Source organism: Pantherophis guttatus, chromosome 1, assembly GCF_059756535.1.
Source record: "Pantherophis guttatus breed Tessera chromosome 1, ASM5975653v1, whole genome shotgun sequence".
Taxonomy (NCBI): domain Eukaryota; kingdom Metazoa; phylum Chordata; class Lepidosauria; order Squamata; family Colubridae; genus Pantherophis; species Pantherophis guttatus.
This window is the reverse complement of record NC_142063.1, coordinates 113,522,420-113,537,706: the sequence shown is the minus strand read 5'-3', so window position 1 is coordinate 113,537,706 and position 15,287 is coordinate 113,522,420. Positions and strand designations below refer to the sequence as shown.

At 39.9% G+C, this 15,287-nt stretch overlaps 1 protein-coding gene across 1 annotated transcript; it reads left to right on the top strand.

Moving 5' to 3' along the window:
- The first annotated feature begins 5,712 nt into the window (after nt 1-5,712).
- LOC117667225 (olfactory receptor 9G4-like) lies at nt 5,713-14,416 on the top strand. The gene is made up of 2 exons (XM_034420434.3): nt 5,713-5,814; nt 13,484-14,416. The coding sequence occupies exons 1-2, from the start codon at nt 5,713-5,715 to the stop codon at nt 14,414-14,416; spliced, it is 1,035 nt and encodes a 344-aa protein (XP_034276325.3).
- Nucleotides 14,417-15,287: the final 871 nt, after the last annotated feature.

Genomic DNA, 15,287 nt, shown 5'->3' with positions numbered 1-15,287 from the left:
TTTACTTTGTTGAATATCCTTTGCGAAATAAGTATTAATACTTGCAATTTAGGGTCACAGGTCCAGATCCAAATCTCATCATCTTTAGTTAATCTGTTAAATATCTTAAAAAGCTTGTCTTCGTAGCCTTGTTCTGCAAAAAGGCAGAAGTCTCCCAACGCCCGGAGCGGGCGGCGAGTGCTATAGGGAGCTTCCTCCGCCCGCCCCCAAGAGTAAAAAAAAAAACCCTGGGGGCTACGGAGAGCTCTACCTACACTCACCTGCTCTATCCCACATTTCCTCCTGGAAATGGGGTTTTTCGAGCCGCCTTTGTGTTGTACAGGCGGCTCTTTACAGGCGAAGGGGCTGGCGGTCCCGAGAGACCGTCTGGTGGCTACGAAGAGCAAACCGGAAGCCCCCCACAAATAGCAATTATTGATTCTGGCATGCCAAAACTGTCATATGTACATGCTGGTTGCCAAGCATCTTGAGTTTTGATCACATGATCACGGGGATGCTGCTACATGTGAGGACTGGTCATAAGTCACTTTTTTTAGTTCTATTGTAACTTTTGTCACTAAACAACCAGTTGTAAGTTGAGAACTACCTGTAGTAGCAGTTGCATAATCATGGTGATCGCAAAACAGATTAGAAGAAGTTTGTATACAACTAAAATATTCTATATTGTTAGGGTACTTAAATTGATCAAAACCACATTTTTTTAATTGTTCTCCCACCTCCAACACGGGAAGTTATAAGCACATTCATTATCTGCATCCTGGAAGATTTCACAATTGTGTAAACATGCAATTCCAAAATCAAAGCCATTCATACTTTCAGAGAAGGTGTGTGTGTGTGTGTGTGTGTGTGTATGTGTATGTGTATGTGTGTGTGTGAACTATGACCCCTTTACAATCTGTGAACCTGAACTCTCAGAATGTATAGAAGATTAGTTGCTTGCTTATCGATTGTGGGAATGAGGTAGCCATGGTGTATGTGTAGATCAGACTGATTGGTTGGAACCCATATGCAGAGCCTGGCACCGAGATAATTTGGAGATCATGAATCATTAGACTGTTTAAGTTTTGTTTTGCTTTAGGTATTGCTTTCCTAGAAATCATGTGATTTACTGTAAGGATTGTAGGATATGAAATTTATGCCCATATATGGGGTAAATATGTAGTAACTGAATGCTTTCCTTTTAATCATGAATGTAATATGAGAATGTATAGCTGTAATCATGTCTTCTGATACGCCCCATACCCTTGTTTAATAAAAGAGAGGTCTGGAGTCAGCTCGAGGCTCTCTCATCCCGAGAAACACCTGTGTCTGTGTCTTTTCTAATCTGGACCCCTCATGAGCAGCCCACCAGATGATCGCAACAATCGATAATTACACGGTGAAAAGTTTGACCCCCTGCAATGATTTTTACAGGGGTTCAAAATGTACATTTGCACAGTTTTTGAGGTTTAGGTTGATAGGCAACATCCTGTATGCAATTTAGCCACAGCTGAAATGAGGCCACTCTTACTTCCTTTCTTTTGTGTTTGTGGTGAGATTCACTGGGTGCAGCTGAGAACCAACACACTGAAAATTGTGCTGTCAGGGTTACGAGTGGAGTCAAATGAATTGAAGGAACAGGGTTTCATTTAAAATGTGTGAATGTGCTTCAGAAAATGAGCAAAAGATACCCCTTTCATTGCTAACTTAAGTCGTGTAAATCCTTTTCCTTGAGAAACCAGCCATTGGAATAGTCTTATCATTCTCATACAGCTCAGCTCCTCCAGACCTTAAATTAGGAACTGTAGACAGATTGCAGCAATGGGGGTTCTTGTGGCTGACCTTGGACCAAACAGAGACCAGCGACAGAAACATTTGAGGAGCCCAACTGATATAAGTTATTGAATTAATAAATGCATAGGAATAGATTAGGTTCACTTACACGGAGTAATTTATAAAGTCACAAAGAGCTTGATTTTTCTTTCACTTGACATTTTCTAGAGGATTCTGAAAGATTCATTACTAGCATGGTGAAAAGTTTGATGATTGCAATGAGTTTTGCAGGTGTGCAAAAGGCACATTTGCAGTTTTTGAGGCTTGGGTTGCTGGGCCTGTCAGAACATTTCATAGACTATAGTATTAAAATGTTATTAAAGCATTTATGCTTTTATTAAGCTTCTGAATTTTAAGATTTTGCTGGCCTTCTTGCTCTCCACTGTTCTCAGGCCTTGAAAGTAGTCTGTCCAGGGAAGTGAGATAAGCTCTACATTCCAGGGACAGCTTCTCTTTAGCTAAATATGTTTTCAGAAAAGTTGTAAGCCGATGGAAGGAAGGAAGGATGCTGAGATGCGTAAGGGGTGGTATTCTATAAGAGGGGCTGATTATAATATACATATACGTATACATATACATATACATATACATATACATATACATATACATATACATATATAAAACATGTGTTGGATGGAGGGGGGCTTTACAACTGCCTACCTAACAACTGCCTACCTTGCTGCAGCTGCTCTTGGGTGAAAAATAAAAAACTTAATTCATGCTACTGCTTGTTTTCATTTTAATTGCAGCTCAGAAATAAACTTAGTAAGGAAAAAAAATTCAACAAATGCATCCAGAATCTAGCCACAGCTTTAATTGATGTCACCCTACTTCCTTTCTTATGTTTTTGTGGGTAGATTCAGTGGGTGGAGCTGAGAACAAACATTGAGAAGTATGCTTATAGATGTTTTGGAGTGGAGTCAAATGAATGGGAGGAACAGGATTTCATTTGACTCTGTAACTTGTGTAAGATTAATAGGGCGCTTCTGAATATGATATCCAGAGATGGTATTCAGCAGGTTCTGACCAGTTCTGAAGAACCAGTAGCAGAACCTTTAAGTAGTTCGGAGAACCAGTAAATACCACCTCTGATTGACCTCGCCACCATCTATTCTCTGCCTCCCTAGTCCTAGCTGATTGGGAGGAAATGGGGATTTTGCAGGAACCTTCCCCTGGAGTGAGGAGGGAATGGAGATTTTACAGTATCCTTCCCCTGTCATGCCCACTAAGCCATGCACACCAAGCCATGCCTCACCGACCAAGCCACACCCATAGAACCGGTAGTAAAATATTTGAATCCCACCACTGATGATATCCCTTTCATTGCTAACTAAGCCATATAAAGATCAATAGATGCCTAATCCAACTGGAGTTGCCCCCCCCACTTCCTTTGGACAAATGAACCCCTGGGGACAGATTTATTATCATTCTTTTTGAGCTCACCTTTCCCAGATTTAAATTAAGGCAGACAGATTCAAGACCACTTCTGGGGTGTGTTTATGTTGTCTAAAAGATCCTCTGTAGATAACAATTTCTTTGTGATTGATGTTGGTTTCTCAATGTGGATGAATAGGGATAGAGGTAATAACTTATATCTTAACTTCTTGAAGCCATTCTTTAAGGACTCATCTGCGTGATAGAGCCTCCCTCTCATTTCCAGGCCATAACTGAGGGCAGCTACCATTGGCTTTCTCTGATTCAATGTGGAAATCATGTTTTCCAACTTCCCTTATCACAGCCCTTGTTATATGCACAATTTGCATTGCTTCCCTGATAGGATGGCTGCTGACTTCCCTCGGGGGGCATCTGGGGTTGTGATGCTGAACAGACATGATCCCAGAAGAAGAGCAGCCTCACCAAGAGTGCAGAAAAGCAAAAACCAAAACTGCTGTGTAGCTACCTTCTGTCAGCACAGTTTTAGTTTCCCAGCAGGCCGATTGCTCTGTGGGTCGGTTCCATGCCTGTCTGACTGACAGGCAGGTCGCTCTAGGAAGGGAATTCTTTGTGACCAGCCCTCTCTAAAATGACCTTTCTGTCAGCCCTGGATAGGGGAGAAAAGGCCCAATAGGCAGGTCATCCTGTGAGGCATTCCTTGTGACCAGGTTTCTGCTCAGTGGTCCTTCTGTTAGAGTCAGAAAAAGTAGTAGAGCCAGACCTCTGTAGACACAGCACTCCATGAAGGGAAGGATATGCTTAGGATATGTCCCGATGAAGTAAGCTGGTTCAGTTGATCAACTTGAATGAGAGCTTAGTGAAAAATATCACTTTCTCACCATCTATGTTAATGTTAGTTTCCAGTGACAGGTTCTTATGCAGTGAGAGACGACATCTGGGCAGTTATCAACCCTAAATGTTTTTTAAAATGTGTTGTTATTGTTAAAAAAGCTGATACCTTTGCGTTTGCAATCTCTTGTGAGATTTCGGTGGTCAAATCAGTAGTGGGTTGCTACCGGTTCTCCCCAGTTTGGGAGAGCCAGTAACAGAGATCTTGATGTGACAGGGAACCTGTTTGCTCCGACCATCATCTGGGCCCTACTGCCCACCCCAGACCGGATTGCAATGCCTCAGCTGTTCAGCAAGTCAATGCGCTTGCGCAAAGCGCAAGTTTGGCGTGCGTGTGAGAAAAGCGTGCATGCATGCGCCGATCATGCAAAACGCAAAAGCAAAGCAAACCCAGTGGTAACACCGGTTAGAACCCACCACTGGGTCAAATGTGATCTCACAAGTTTTCAGCTTCCTGTATGATTATGGCCTTTATTTTTTTCATTAATTTGTACATATTTCAATTATAATTTAATGCTGGAAGGTTGTGATTTTCAGGGAAGGAAGATTTGGACCATATACATATAATTTTAGATCCAATAGGTAGGTTATTTGGTCTGGGAAATCAGGTTGCCTTAAAAATTCCCTCCCTCCCCCACCTGTCTAAGACATTAGATGTTATCTGAATCAACAGAGCATGTGGAGTGAGTGGGATTATTTTCACCCCTCTTAGAATTTTCAGTTACATGAATCAGACATTTGACAAGGGGCATTGTTCTGCAATTCAAACCACCTTTACAATACATAATGCATTATATATGAAAATAACTTTTCAGACCACAACTCTGTGTCTACAAGCAACAATATTTAAAATATTTGCTTTTTAAAGCTTCCTCTTCATGTATAATGAGGTGTTCATTAGTTTTTAACCTCACATTTATGTATGTATGTATGTATGTATGTATGTATGTATGTATGTATGTATGTATGTATTTATTTATTTATTTATTTATTTATTTATTTATTTATTTATTTATTTATTTATTTATTTATTTTATATACTGCCCTTCTCCCAAAGGGACTCAGGGCGGTGTACAGCCAGCATAAAACACACAAATATAAAATTAAAAAACAATTTAAAAAATATTAAATAGTTTGGCCCATATCTAATTAAAATAAAACTACCCGATTTAGACATTTAAAAATTAAGAATTGACAATTTAAAAATTTAAAAAATTAGGCCAGCCCAGCTTGTTGAAATAAAAGCGTCTTGAGGGCCCGGCGGAAGGTGCGTAAGTTGGGAATCCTCTGCATCTTGGGGGGCAATTTGTTCCAGAGGGCAGGAGCCCCCACAGAGAAGGCTCTCCCCCTGGGGGTCACCAGCTGACAGGCAATTTAGGATTATGATTATAATATATGAATATAAGTGCAGTGGTGAGGGCAGTCTTTAGGGTTCCTACAGCGGCCCATGTTACACCACTGTTTTGGGAGCTGCACAGGTTGCCACTCTGCTTCTGGGTGTAATTCAAAGTGTGGGTCATATCTTTCAAAGCCCTGCATGGCATGGGTCCAGGCTGCTTGAGGACCTGTGTCACCCTGATGTGACTGGCCCGCACTACCCACACCAGCAAAGAGGGCATGCAGTGGATCCTGTCAGTCAAGGAATTTTGGTTAGTGGGCTCCAGAAGAAGAACCTTCTCTGCTGTGGCTCCTGCCCTCCGGAACATCCTAAGACCTGAGGTGAGATTGGCTCCCACCCCCACCCCCCTGTCATTTCAAAATCTTCAGAATATTTTTATTCAATTACAAATGTATCTATATTTTACTGTTTATAATAAAAAGGTAATACATAATTAAAATAACCTTGTAAAAATGCAAATATGAAAGTATTTTAAAATATGAAGTCCTATTTTTTTTTGTTACATCTGTAATGGTTTTTTTCCCTATTAAATTTATAATGAAACTGTGAAAATGGGTTCCTGCTCTGTTTAAGGCAGATTTTTGTCAGATTTGGAACACCAATGCCTTTAATCCTTTGATTCCATTTACAATCACTTAAAAATAAAAGAGGAAGGGTATAGCAATTTCAAAACATTTATCTTATTAACAATATTTGACAGAACGTGGTGAATGCAAGTTATGTAGAGAAACTGTGTTTAACCTGATTTATTGGTTCTGGTTCTTGAAGTGGAAATCAAACAGATCCCAACATCAACCACGGTAGGTATTCCTGTGGAGAATCCCGACTTTTGCAGGAGAAAAGATCTGCTGGGATAGGTCTTCTTAATTTTCTCAGTGACCTGGATGGACTGAAACAATTATGGAATGTCCCAGAAGTTTTAAATTAATCATGAGTTGATAAACATGCAGATGAAGTATAAACAGGAAAATCAGAAATACTTTTGAGATTATCAACAACAAGCTGCTTCTGAAAATGTTGCCTAGAAAATTAAATGGAAATATACATTAAGAGTCAGCTCTCTAGACATCAGGAGATACCAAGAGTGAAATCTGAAATTGTGGTCAGGGAGGAAGCCATGCAAGATTCTAAAGGGGATGTAATGTTCTCAAGAATTCCTTTGACCTTTTGCATCAATGAAAAGGCATCCTGCATGTAGAGACAATGAAGTCCATAGCCAAGGAACAGTTCCTATCACAATTGCTTGAAAGCTTATTTCTGCAAACTATCCTTTTGTGAATTGAAGAATGAAACAGAGGCTTTCCCATCCTACAATTTCCAATGGCATCTTTCGGAAGAGTCACTCTTCCCTTGCCCCACATGGATTGCTGGGCACAATTTGTTTTTAATGCATCCTTTTAAACTCTTCTAGCAGTTTTTTACTTGGTTCTTGTTGTATCAAAGTTATTGCTGTTCTATGGGCCATACTGCTATTGTAAAATTATTTACACATAATATATTAGATTGATGTTGGATGCCATCTTAATTAGATTATTTTGGAATGCTGCTTAATATATAGATAATATGTTTGCTAAACTCATTACTTGGTACATTTCTATTAGAGAAATGATGAACGCACGAATTGTCCATGTTCTGTCCCATGTTGAGCTTATTATTACATGTACATATAAGAATTATTTTCCAGAAAAGGCTCTGAAACACATGATTGTAGCTGAGCTTCTAAGGCCCCCAAGGTAAAAGATGATTGTTTACTTAGAGAACTTTTATTTAGACAAATTCCCTATGGAAAATTGAAGAAACATTTGGCATCATAATAATATTCCCACTGCAGATCATCAAGAGGAAAGTTTTTTTCCTCAGTGAACTGAGAATGCCTAATTTGAAGGAACTCTGTAGTCACCATACTTAAGAAAACATGACTGCCATGTAGGCAGATATATAGGCTTCTCCAAACATTCTTAGTGGGAAAATATACTTGGCTTCATTCAGGTAAGTTTGTTGTTTCTGGATATAATTTAGGAGATGCCCCCTAAGCATTTATGATTCCCACAACTAGGACTAGACCAATTGTTATATGGCCTTTTTTTTTGGTCACACCATATTGTCAAGGCTGTCAGAGCCAGGTTCGCACCCATCCATTCCTGCCCTTCTGTGGATAGAAGATATTCCAGGGTATTCAGAAACAATTCACTTTTCTGACTTCTGATTCTCCCCAGGAGTGGGTCCATGCATCATGCATGATGGCCATTCAATGAGAAACAAGTCCAGGTATAGTTAAGAGAAAGCAATGAGGAAAGCTTTTCAAAGTATTTCTTTGACATGTTTAATTATCTAGACTTCTGATTTTCATGAAGCGGAAACAGTCATGTTCACACCTCTTAGGAAAGGTGACAATCTGAATCTAAGCAGAGGAGGAAACCCCCGGATGAGATGAGTCACAGGAAGAATCTTGGTTGAAAAACTTGCAGCTGCACAAGGGGAGGGCGGGCAGAATTTTTCCTATTACTCCACAGGTAGAATACCCTGGGTGTGTTCGTGTATAGAGTTACATCAAAGTTATTGTAGCCATCAGGTCAGATACAGTAAAATATTCATTAATAGAACTGTTACATTTCTGTGTGTCTTTCTCCCTCCCTCCCTCCCTCTCTTTGAAAAATAATGGGTATAATAAGGTCTTAGATACATAAGAACATGTACCATAAAATAGAATAACACATAGTATTATAAAAAGTGATGAATAAATAAATATCCAGACCTAGTAAATGATACAGCATATTGTACAGATGATGGCATGCAACTGCAGAGGATATTTCTGAGTCCTTGTCTGAAAGAAGTAATAGAGAGCGAGGGGAGGGGGTCGATATGCACTTTGGGCCACAAAAAATCTTGTGCTTTTCCAGAGATTACTAGACTGGCAGGCACAACAGCACAGCCAGCCTCAGACTGCCAATTGGGACTCATAAAAAGGGAGCAAATGTCCCTCCTCTTTTCCTTTCTTTCCCAGCCTTGGGGAGAATCCTGTTTGGATTTTCTGCTTGGTTCTTCTAATGAAATTTGAAGGGGGAAGTGGCATCTCAATCATAAACTTTGGAGGCAATCAAAGAACTAAATAAATGTTGGAATAAATATAGTTTTCTGAAATTTCCTGTGCAAAGAGTGGCGTCTACCAGTGAAACACAATCATAGTCGCCATGCTCTGGAAAGCTAGAGGGTTGTATGGACAAGAGAAGCTTTAGAGAATGTACAAGAAATGTTCAAATGGTCTTTTTTTCTGGATAAGGATATCAAGGTTTGTAGAGCCTCTAGTAAGATGAGAAGTTTTAGAGCAAAGAAATGCATTCTCTTATGACCTAATTTTGGCCATTGGTGAGAAGAGAGATTTTGGGGCATGGGTGGCTGATGCTAATTAAGCAGAAAAGCTGTAAAAGGTTGAACATTGAAGTTATCGCAGAACAATGTAGCAGATTCCAGCTGCCCAGAAGGATTATATATAAAAGAAAAATCTAGTGCAGATGTTAATACCAATAGCACTTAGACTTATATACCTCTTTATTTATTTATTTATTTATATGCCACCCTTCTCCAGAGACTCAGGGCAGCTTACAATGCGTTAAGCAATAGCCTTCATACTTTTGTATATTTTACACAAAGTCAGCTTATTGCCCCCACAATCTGGGTCCTCATTTTACCTAGCTTAGAAAGGAGGGAAGGTTGAGTCAACCTTGAGCCTGGTGAGATTTGAACTTGCAGTAATTGCAGGCACCTGATGTTAATAACAGCACTGTTAATAACAGTGCTTTAGTCTGCTGTGCCACCAGGCTCTTGCCAATGCTTCACAATGCTTTACAGCCCTCTCTAAGTGGTTTACAGAATCAGCATATTGCCCCCAAAAATCTGGGTCCTCATTTTACCCACCTCGGAAGGATGGAAGGCTGAGTCAATCTTGAGCCTGATGAGATTTGAACTGCCAAATTGCAGGCAGCCGGCAGTTAGTAGAAGTAGCCTGCAGTACTGCACTCTAACTAGTGCATTATCATGGTTAAAGATGTCACTTGATATTATTCTGGTTTTGGGAACTCCAGTTAACACTTTTTCCTAGCTTCATGTTTGCTATGTGTATTAAGATTACCACTTCCACAATTGACAGGGATTTGAAGGCTTCACTCTCTGTAGTTTGAAATAATTCTCTTTTTTGGAATTGCCCTCTGGTTGAATGTTTTGAGGGCAGAAAAAGTTCATCTGCTGACCCTGTAGCTTTGATACCAGATCTTCTATTTTACAGCTGTCCTATATCCACCTATGTGGAACAAATCCCCACCAGATTCAATACGGGGCAAACATTATGCCTAAGATAAAAACTTACCTTTGTAAACTGCATCCTCCATGTGCCCCTATCCATCCTTTAATGAAAGCTGCAGTTCCTTGGAAACTCAAAAGGCCAGCAGGGATGTCAGCAAAATTGGCTTTAATGCCAACAAGAAAAATCAAGATGTATATCTCAATTATCCTCCACACCTTTAATAGCTCTAGCTTTGGTGCACCATCAAGTAAGTGATGATAAAGAAACAAATCTACTCTGGCAAAAAAAAATGACAAAAGTAAAGGTGGAAGTCCAGGAGATAATTTGGATATCTAGATGCATTTTGCTATTACCCCAAAGCAGCTGATGGAGCCATCTTGCTGTCACAAAGCACATCTTTTCTTTGGAAGGAGCCAGGGTTATTCAGGCAGCTATACCCACCTTCCAGTCATGTTGCATTTCAAGTCACTCTGACCCTGGATAAGCATCTTAAGAATTTCCTCCAGTCTACTGGGGATGGGGTTTAGGACTAGGTAAGGATAGCTTGAAGTATTTGATCTTCCATAAGCTGTAGTGGTGCAGTGGTTAGAATGCAGTACAGAAGGCCAACTCTGCCTACAGCTAGGAGTTCGATCCTGCCTGGCTCAAGGTTGACTCAGCCTTCCATCCTTCTGAGGTCAGTAAAATGAGGACCCAGATTGATGGGGGCAATATGCTAACATTTGTAAACTGCTCAAAAAGTGCTGTAAAGCACTATGGAGTGCTATATAAGTCTCAGTGCTACTGCTAATACACAAAGAGTACAAGAGCAGAATTTTAACTGAATGAAATCACTGCTTATGAAATACAACTGATGTTGTATATAAAGTTTAGCTAATGTATGATGGTTCAAATGTTATTAATAATACAGTTGTGATAAGGCAAAGGTAAAGGTCCTGCCAACCTAGCAGTTCAGTGGGAAGGTAACAGTGGTCGGTGCACCTTGGCATATAATCATGCTGGCCAAATGACCATGGAAAGGTCTTTGGACCATGCTGTCTCCCTTGGCTAAGAAACTGAGATGAGCATCGCCCTCTAGAGTTGGACATGACTGGACAGGTGAAATCTTTACCTTTTGAAAGAGCTAATTATGCATGTATAACAGAGAGAATCTTCTCTGAATGAAGAAGTTGGATGAGATAATTTTCATCCTTCCAATCCTTCATCTTTTACCTTGTCTGTAACAGGGTGTCAGGGTGGTGTATGGTTACAGTTAATGTACAGATCCAGGTTTGTATGTGATATGGGTACAAAGTTCACTGAGTTACTTTTAATTTCATCACTGTCTCATAGTCTGTCCTACTTCACAAAGTTATAATAAAAAATAAGTAGAAAGGGCCAGTGTGCTGCCTAGAGAGATTGGAAACAAAGATTAACTCAGCAAGTAATAAAGTAAGATTTCCCAGCTAGTATAGTGATTGTTGAAGGTTCATTTATGCAAATGCAGATCTTATCAAAATAGATTTTAGTGACATAGAAATCTAATAGAGCTAGATAAGATATGCTTATCTGTTTTGTAAATTTACACAACCTATCGATCCTTGTCAATTGCAGTACTATTTGGGGAAAGATTCCCTCTGCTGATCAGTTGAAATAGTGCACTGTATTCAATTTTTTTTTTAAACATATAAAAATATTTGGTTACCTCAGAAGTATTTTTGCTCTATTCCAATGGGTTAAAGGAGTATTTAGTTCTAAAGCTTGGAAGTGCATTTTATTAGTCCTGCTTCCTCCTACAATTTTTTCATCATTCCAGAACATAATCCACTCTTGACTTGCTGCTATAAATATAGTTGAGATCAAAGGATTTAATATCATTTCCCCCCTCTTTGTTTTTTGCAGATTGAAAAACCATCCATTGTAAAACCCATTTGTGCAAAATTGGGTCTTTGGACCTGACCAGGTATTTATCACTGCCCTTTTCCTCATTTGTAGTTCATCTTTAGCAGTCGGAGGTCCTGCCAAATCCAGGGTTTCCCCATCACAGTGGCCTTCTCTTGCCAGGAGACCAAACTTAAATAGCATTATGTCTCCTCTCCAGGAAAATTCACTCCCACCTATACGCTGTTGCAGCAAGAGTGCCTCTAAGGCTTCATTGTCATCTTTATCCTGTGATCGAGAGATCTCCATCTCCATCTGGCAAAATATACTAGGATAAGTTTTGTTTCGTTTTAATTCAGGATTCTGTCAATTGAATTGTTGTTGTAATCTCTTGTCTTGTTCTTTCTTCTTTTCTTTCTTCTGGGCCTACAACAAACAGTCTTTTTTTTTTTTAAATAACTGGTCATTTGAGTAGTTGATTTAAAAGTGATTTTATAAGTTTCTCCATCAAAAGTCCTGTAGTTGCTAATTCAGCCCGTATTTCCTATCTCTCTATATAAAACGTTGTCCACAACAGAAGGCTCATTCTGCACAGAGACTCAGACTTACTCCAGTTGGAGCCCGGTAAAACTTTATTTTTTATATAATCCACATGAAACCTAATTTGTCACCAGAAAGAATAAACTGCAAAGCCAACACATGGCTACAGATAGATACAAGGAAAATCTTTTCTACTTTCACTGATACAGTATATGGACCAAGCCCCATAAAATTAACCTGATTTACAATGTCCAATCAGCTCATCTAAATGTCTTGTATCTGCTAAGACCTGAACTGATTGACATTACTTTACCATCTTTCTTCCATTATTAAAACTTGCAATCAAGGAGCGAGGTAGTTTGATAGGAGGAAAACTCTCTCCTCAGATCCTCATAGTTGATCTACAACACTTATTAAGAATTCTAACCAGGTACAATGACAGTGAAATCCAAAAAGAGCAGAGGAAAGGAAATCCATGTGGAATATATGCCTCCTTTGCCCTAACATCCCATTGAAAATATAATGTGTCCTTCTAGCCCAAGATGACACTTGGTGCCTACATGTGCAAATCCAGGTAGTTTCCTGTCCTAGGGCATTTCTTTAACTACTCTGTTAACTACCCTTCGAAGCAATCTTCCATAAAAATTCTACTCAGTCCTAAATCTCCTAAACCTTTGAGGCCAATAAAGTTAATCAAGTACTGTCACATGTTGAAATCCGCCTTCAGAACAGGGTTCCAAAGAGCATAGATTCCAGTAGTCCTAATGCAAGGAGGACCCAACGTTGTCAAGTACATGTAAACCTTGCATCCTTAATAGCAACAGCAAGAAATTCCAGTTGTCTTTTGAAAAAGCAAAAGCTTTGGGACAGCCATGAGCTGGATGACTGAGAATCTCCATAGACATTTAGCAATAGCAATAGCACTTAGATTTATATACCACCCCATACTGCTTTACAGCATCTCTGGGCAGTTTACTATGTCAGCATATTGCCTCCAACAATTTGGGTCTTCACTTTATTGACCTTGGAACTGCAGGCAGTGGGCGCATTTAATGTATTCTAATCACTGCACCACCACAGCTCCTCCTTAAATATTTACAGGATGCTCAAAAACTGGAAGTAAAATTAGTTTGGGACAAAATTAGTAACAGCATGCCAAATATGTCAGAAGATTTTCTATGCTTCATAATCATAGCATGAATTTAATCGTCAGAGCTGAAAACAGACAAACAAAAATTCTTACTTTTCTTTCCTCTATAAACAGGTTATGCTTGTGAAAATGATGAAAGTGGAAGAAGTGGACATTGGTTACTGAATTTGTCTTGGTTGGGTTTGCAACAGACCCATTTCTACAAATAATCTTCTTTGTGCTCTTCTTGGTCTCCTATGTCATAACACTGACTGGGAATCTGGGCCTCATGTCCCTGATCTACCTAGATTCCCGCTTACACACACCCATGTACTTCTTTGTGGGTAGCCTTTCCTTCTTGGATGTCTGGTACTCCTCAGTCTACACTCCTCGGATCTTGTCTGACTGTGTGTCCAAGAACAACCACATGTCCCTAGCTGGTTGTGCAGCCCAGTTCTTCTTCTCTGCTGGCTTGGCTTACACTGAATGCTTCTTATTGGCCTTCATGGCCTATGACCGCTTTGTGGCCATCTGTAACCCACTCCTTTATATCACTGCCATGCCCAAGAAGCTATGTGTCCAGCTAGTGGCAGGAGCTTATACAGCAGGCTTTGCCAATGCCATTGCACACACTGGTAACATCTTCCGCTTACGCTTCTGTGACAACAATGTAATCAACCATTATTTTTGTGATGCACCACCACTTGTGAAGATGGCCTGTGATGACACCCAGCTGTATGAACTCATTCAGAATTCTATCATAGGCTGCAATGTGCTTGCAACCACAGCTGTGATCCTGAGCTCCTACATTGGTATTGGGGCAGCCATAGTCCGCATCCGCTCAGCCACAGGGAGACGCAAAGCCTTCTTCACTTGTTCAGCTCACCTGGTCTCAGTCACTCTCTTTTATGGTTCCATTCTCATTATGTACTCCAGATCGAACTCTCAGCACAGTCCCAATTGGGACAAGGCAAATGCATGGTTCTATACGGTAGTCAACCCTCTGGTTAACCCTTTCATTTATAGTTTACGCAACAAAGATGTGAAGGAAGCCTTCAAGAAAGTCTGGGGGAGATTAATAGCACACAAATAAATGGCACTGACATATTCTTTATTCAAATTTGGTTGCAGATGCAGAAATTAATTTCTAGTCTCTAGTCTAAGTCAGCCTTCCTTCCTTCCTTCCTTCCTTCCTTCCTTCCTTCCTTCCTTCCTTCCTTCCTTCCTTCTTTCCTTCCATCCATCCATCCATCCATCCATGGTAGAGAATGAAAGAAGCTGGAAATCAGAATGAAATCATTGGTCAGAAAGAACCAGAAAGAAAAACATTTGGAGTTGGGTAAGACAGTTTGGGATTAAAGAAGTACCTACTCCCTCTCAATCGTCTAATTTGGCAGTGCACTTCTTAATGCCATGTTCACATGCATTTTTCCATTTCTGGAATCAGAAAGAAAAGTATGCTGGAATGAATTTCACTGTCGCAACATCTATCCTGCCTTACCAATATGGCTGGCAAGTGGTAATGTTCTTATAAGCCAGCGGTTGATAGATTCCCCCTGCTTCATTTTCTTTTTCACCAAGTGTCATCTCCTGGAAAGAAAGCCAATCATCAATTGCTCTCTTTAATAGGTGTTTGATTGAGATTAGGTAATTATAAATTGGAACCTGTCTTACCTACCTTTCAAGTTGCCACAGTAACAAGATAGAGCTATGATAGATAGATAGATAGATAGATAGATAGATAGATAGATAGATAGATAGATAGTATGTCTCATTTAAATAAATTATTGTATGTAATGTTAATAATCTGATCATTATCAATCTACACAGTTTTTCTAGAAAAGGCCCTGAGACAAATGATATTGCAGCTAAACCTCTAAGCACCACCAAGGTAGAAACTGATGGTTTACCTAGAGAACTCAGGTACCCTCAGGGAGTGGTGTTTCCTCCCCCCCCCTTTCTTT

Excerpts from the sequence above, each read along its gene's own strand:
- LOC117667225 (XM_034420434.3), top strand. The coding sequence starts at position 5,713 with ATGCAGTGGATCCTGTCAGTCAAGGAATTTTGGTTAGTGGGCTCCAGA. Across the intron at positions 5,815-13,483 it reads GGAACATCCTAAGACCTGAG|TGGAAGAAGTGGACATTGGT; the intron begins GTGAGATTGGCT and ends AAATGATGAAAG.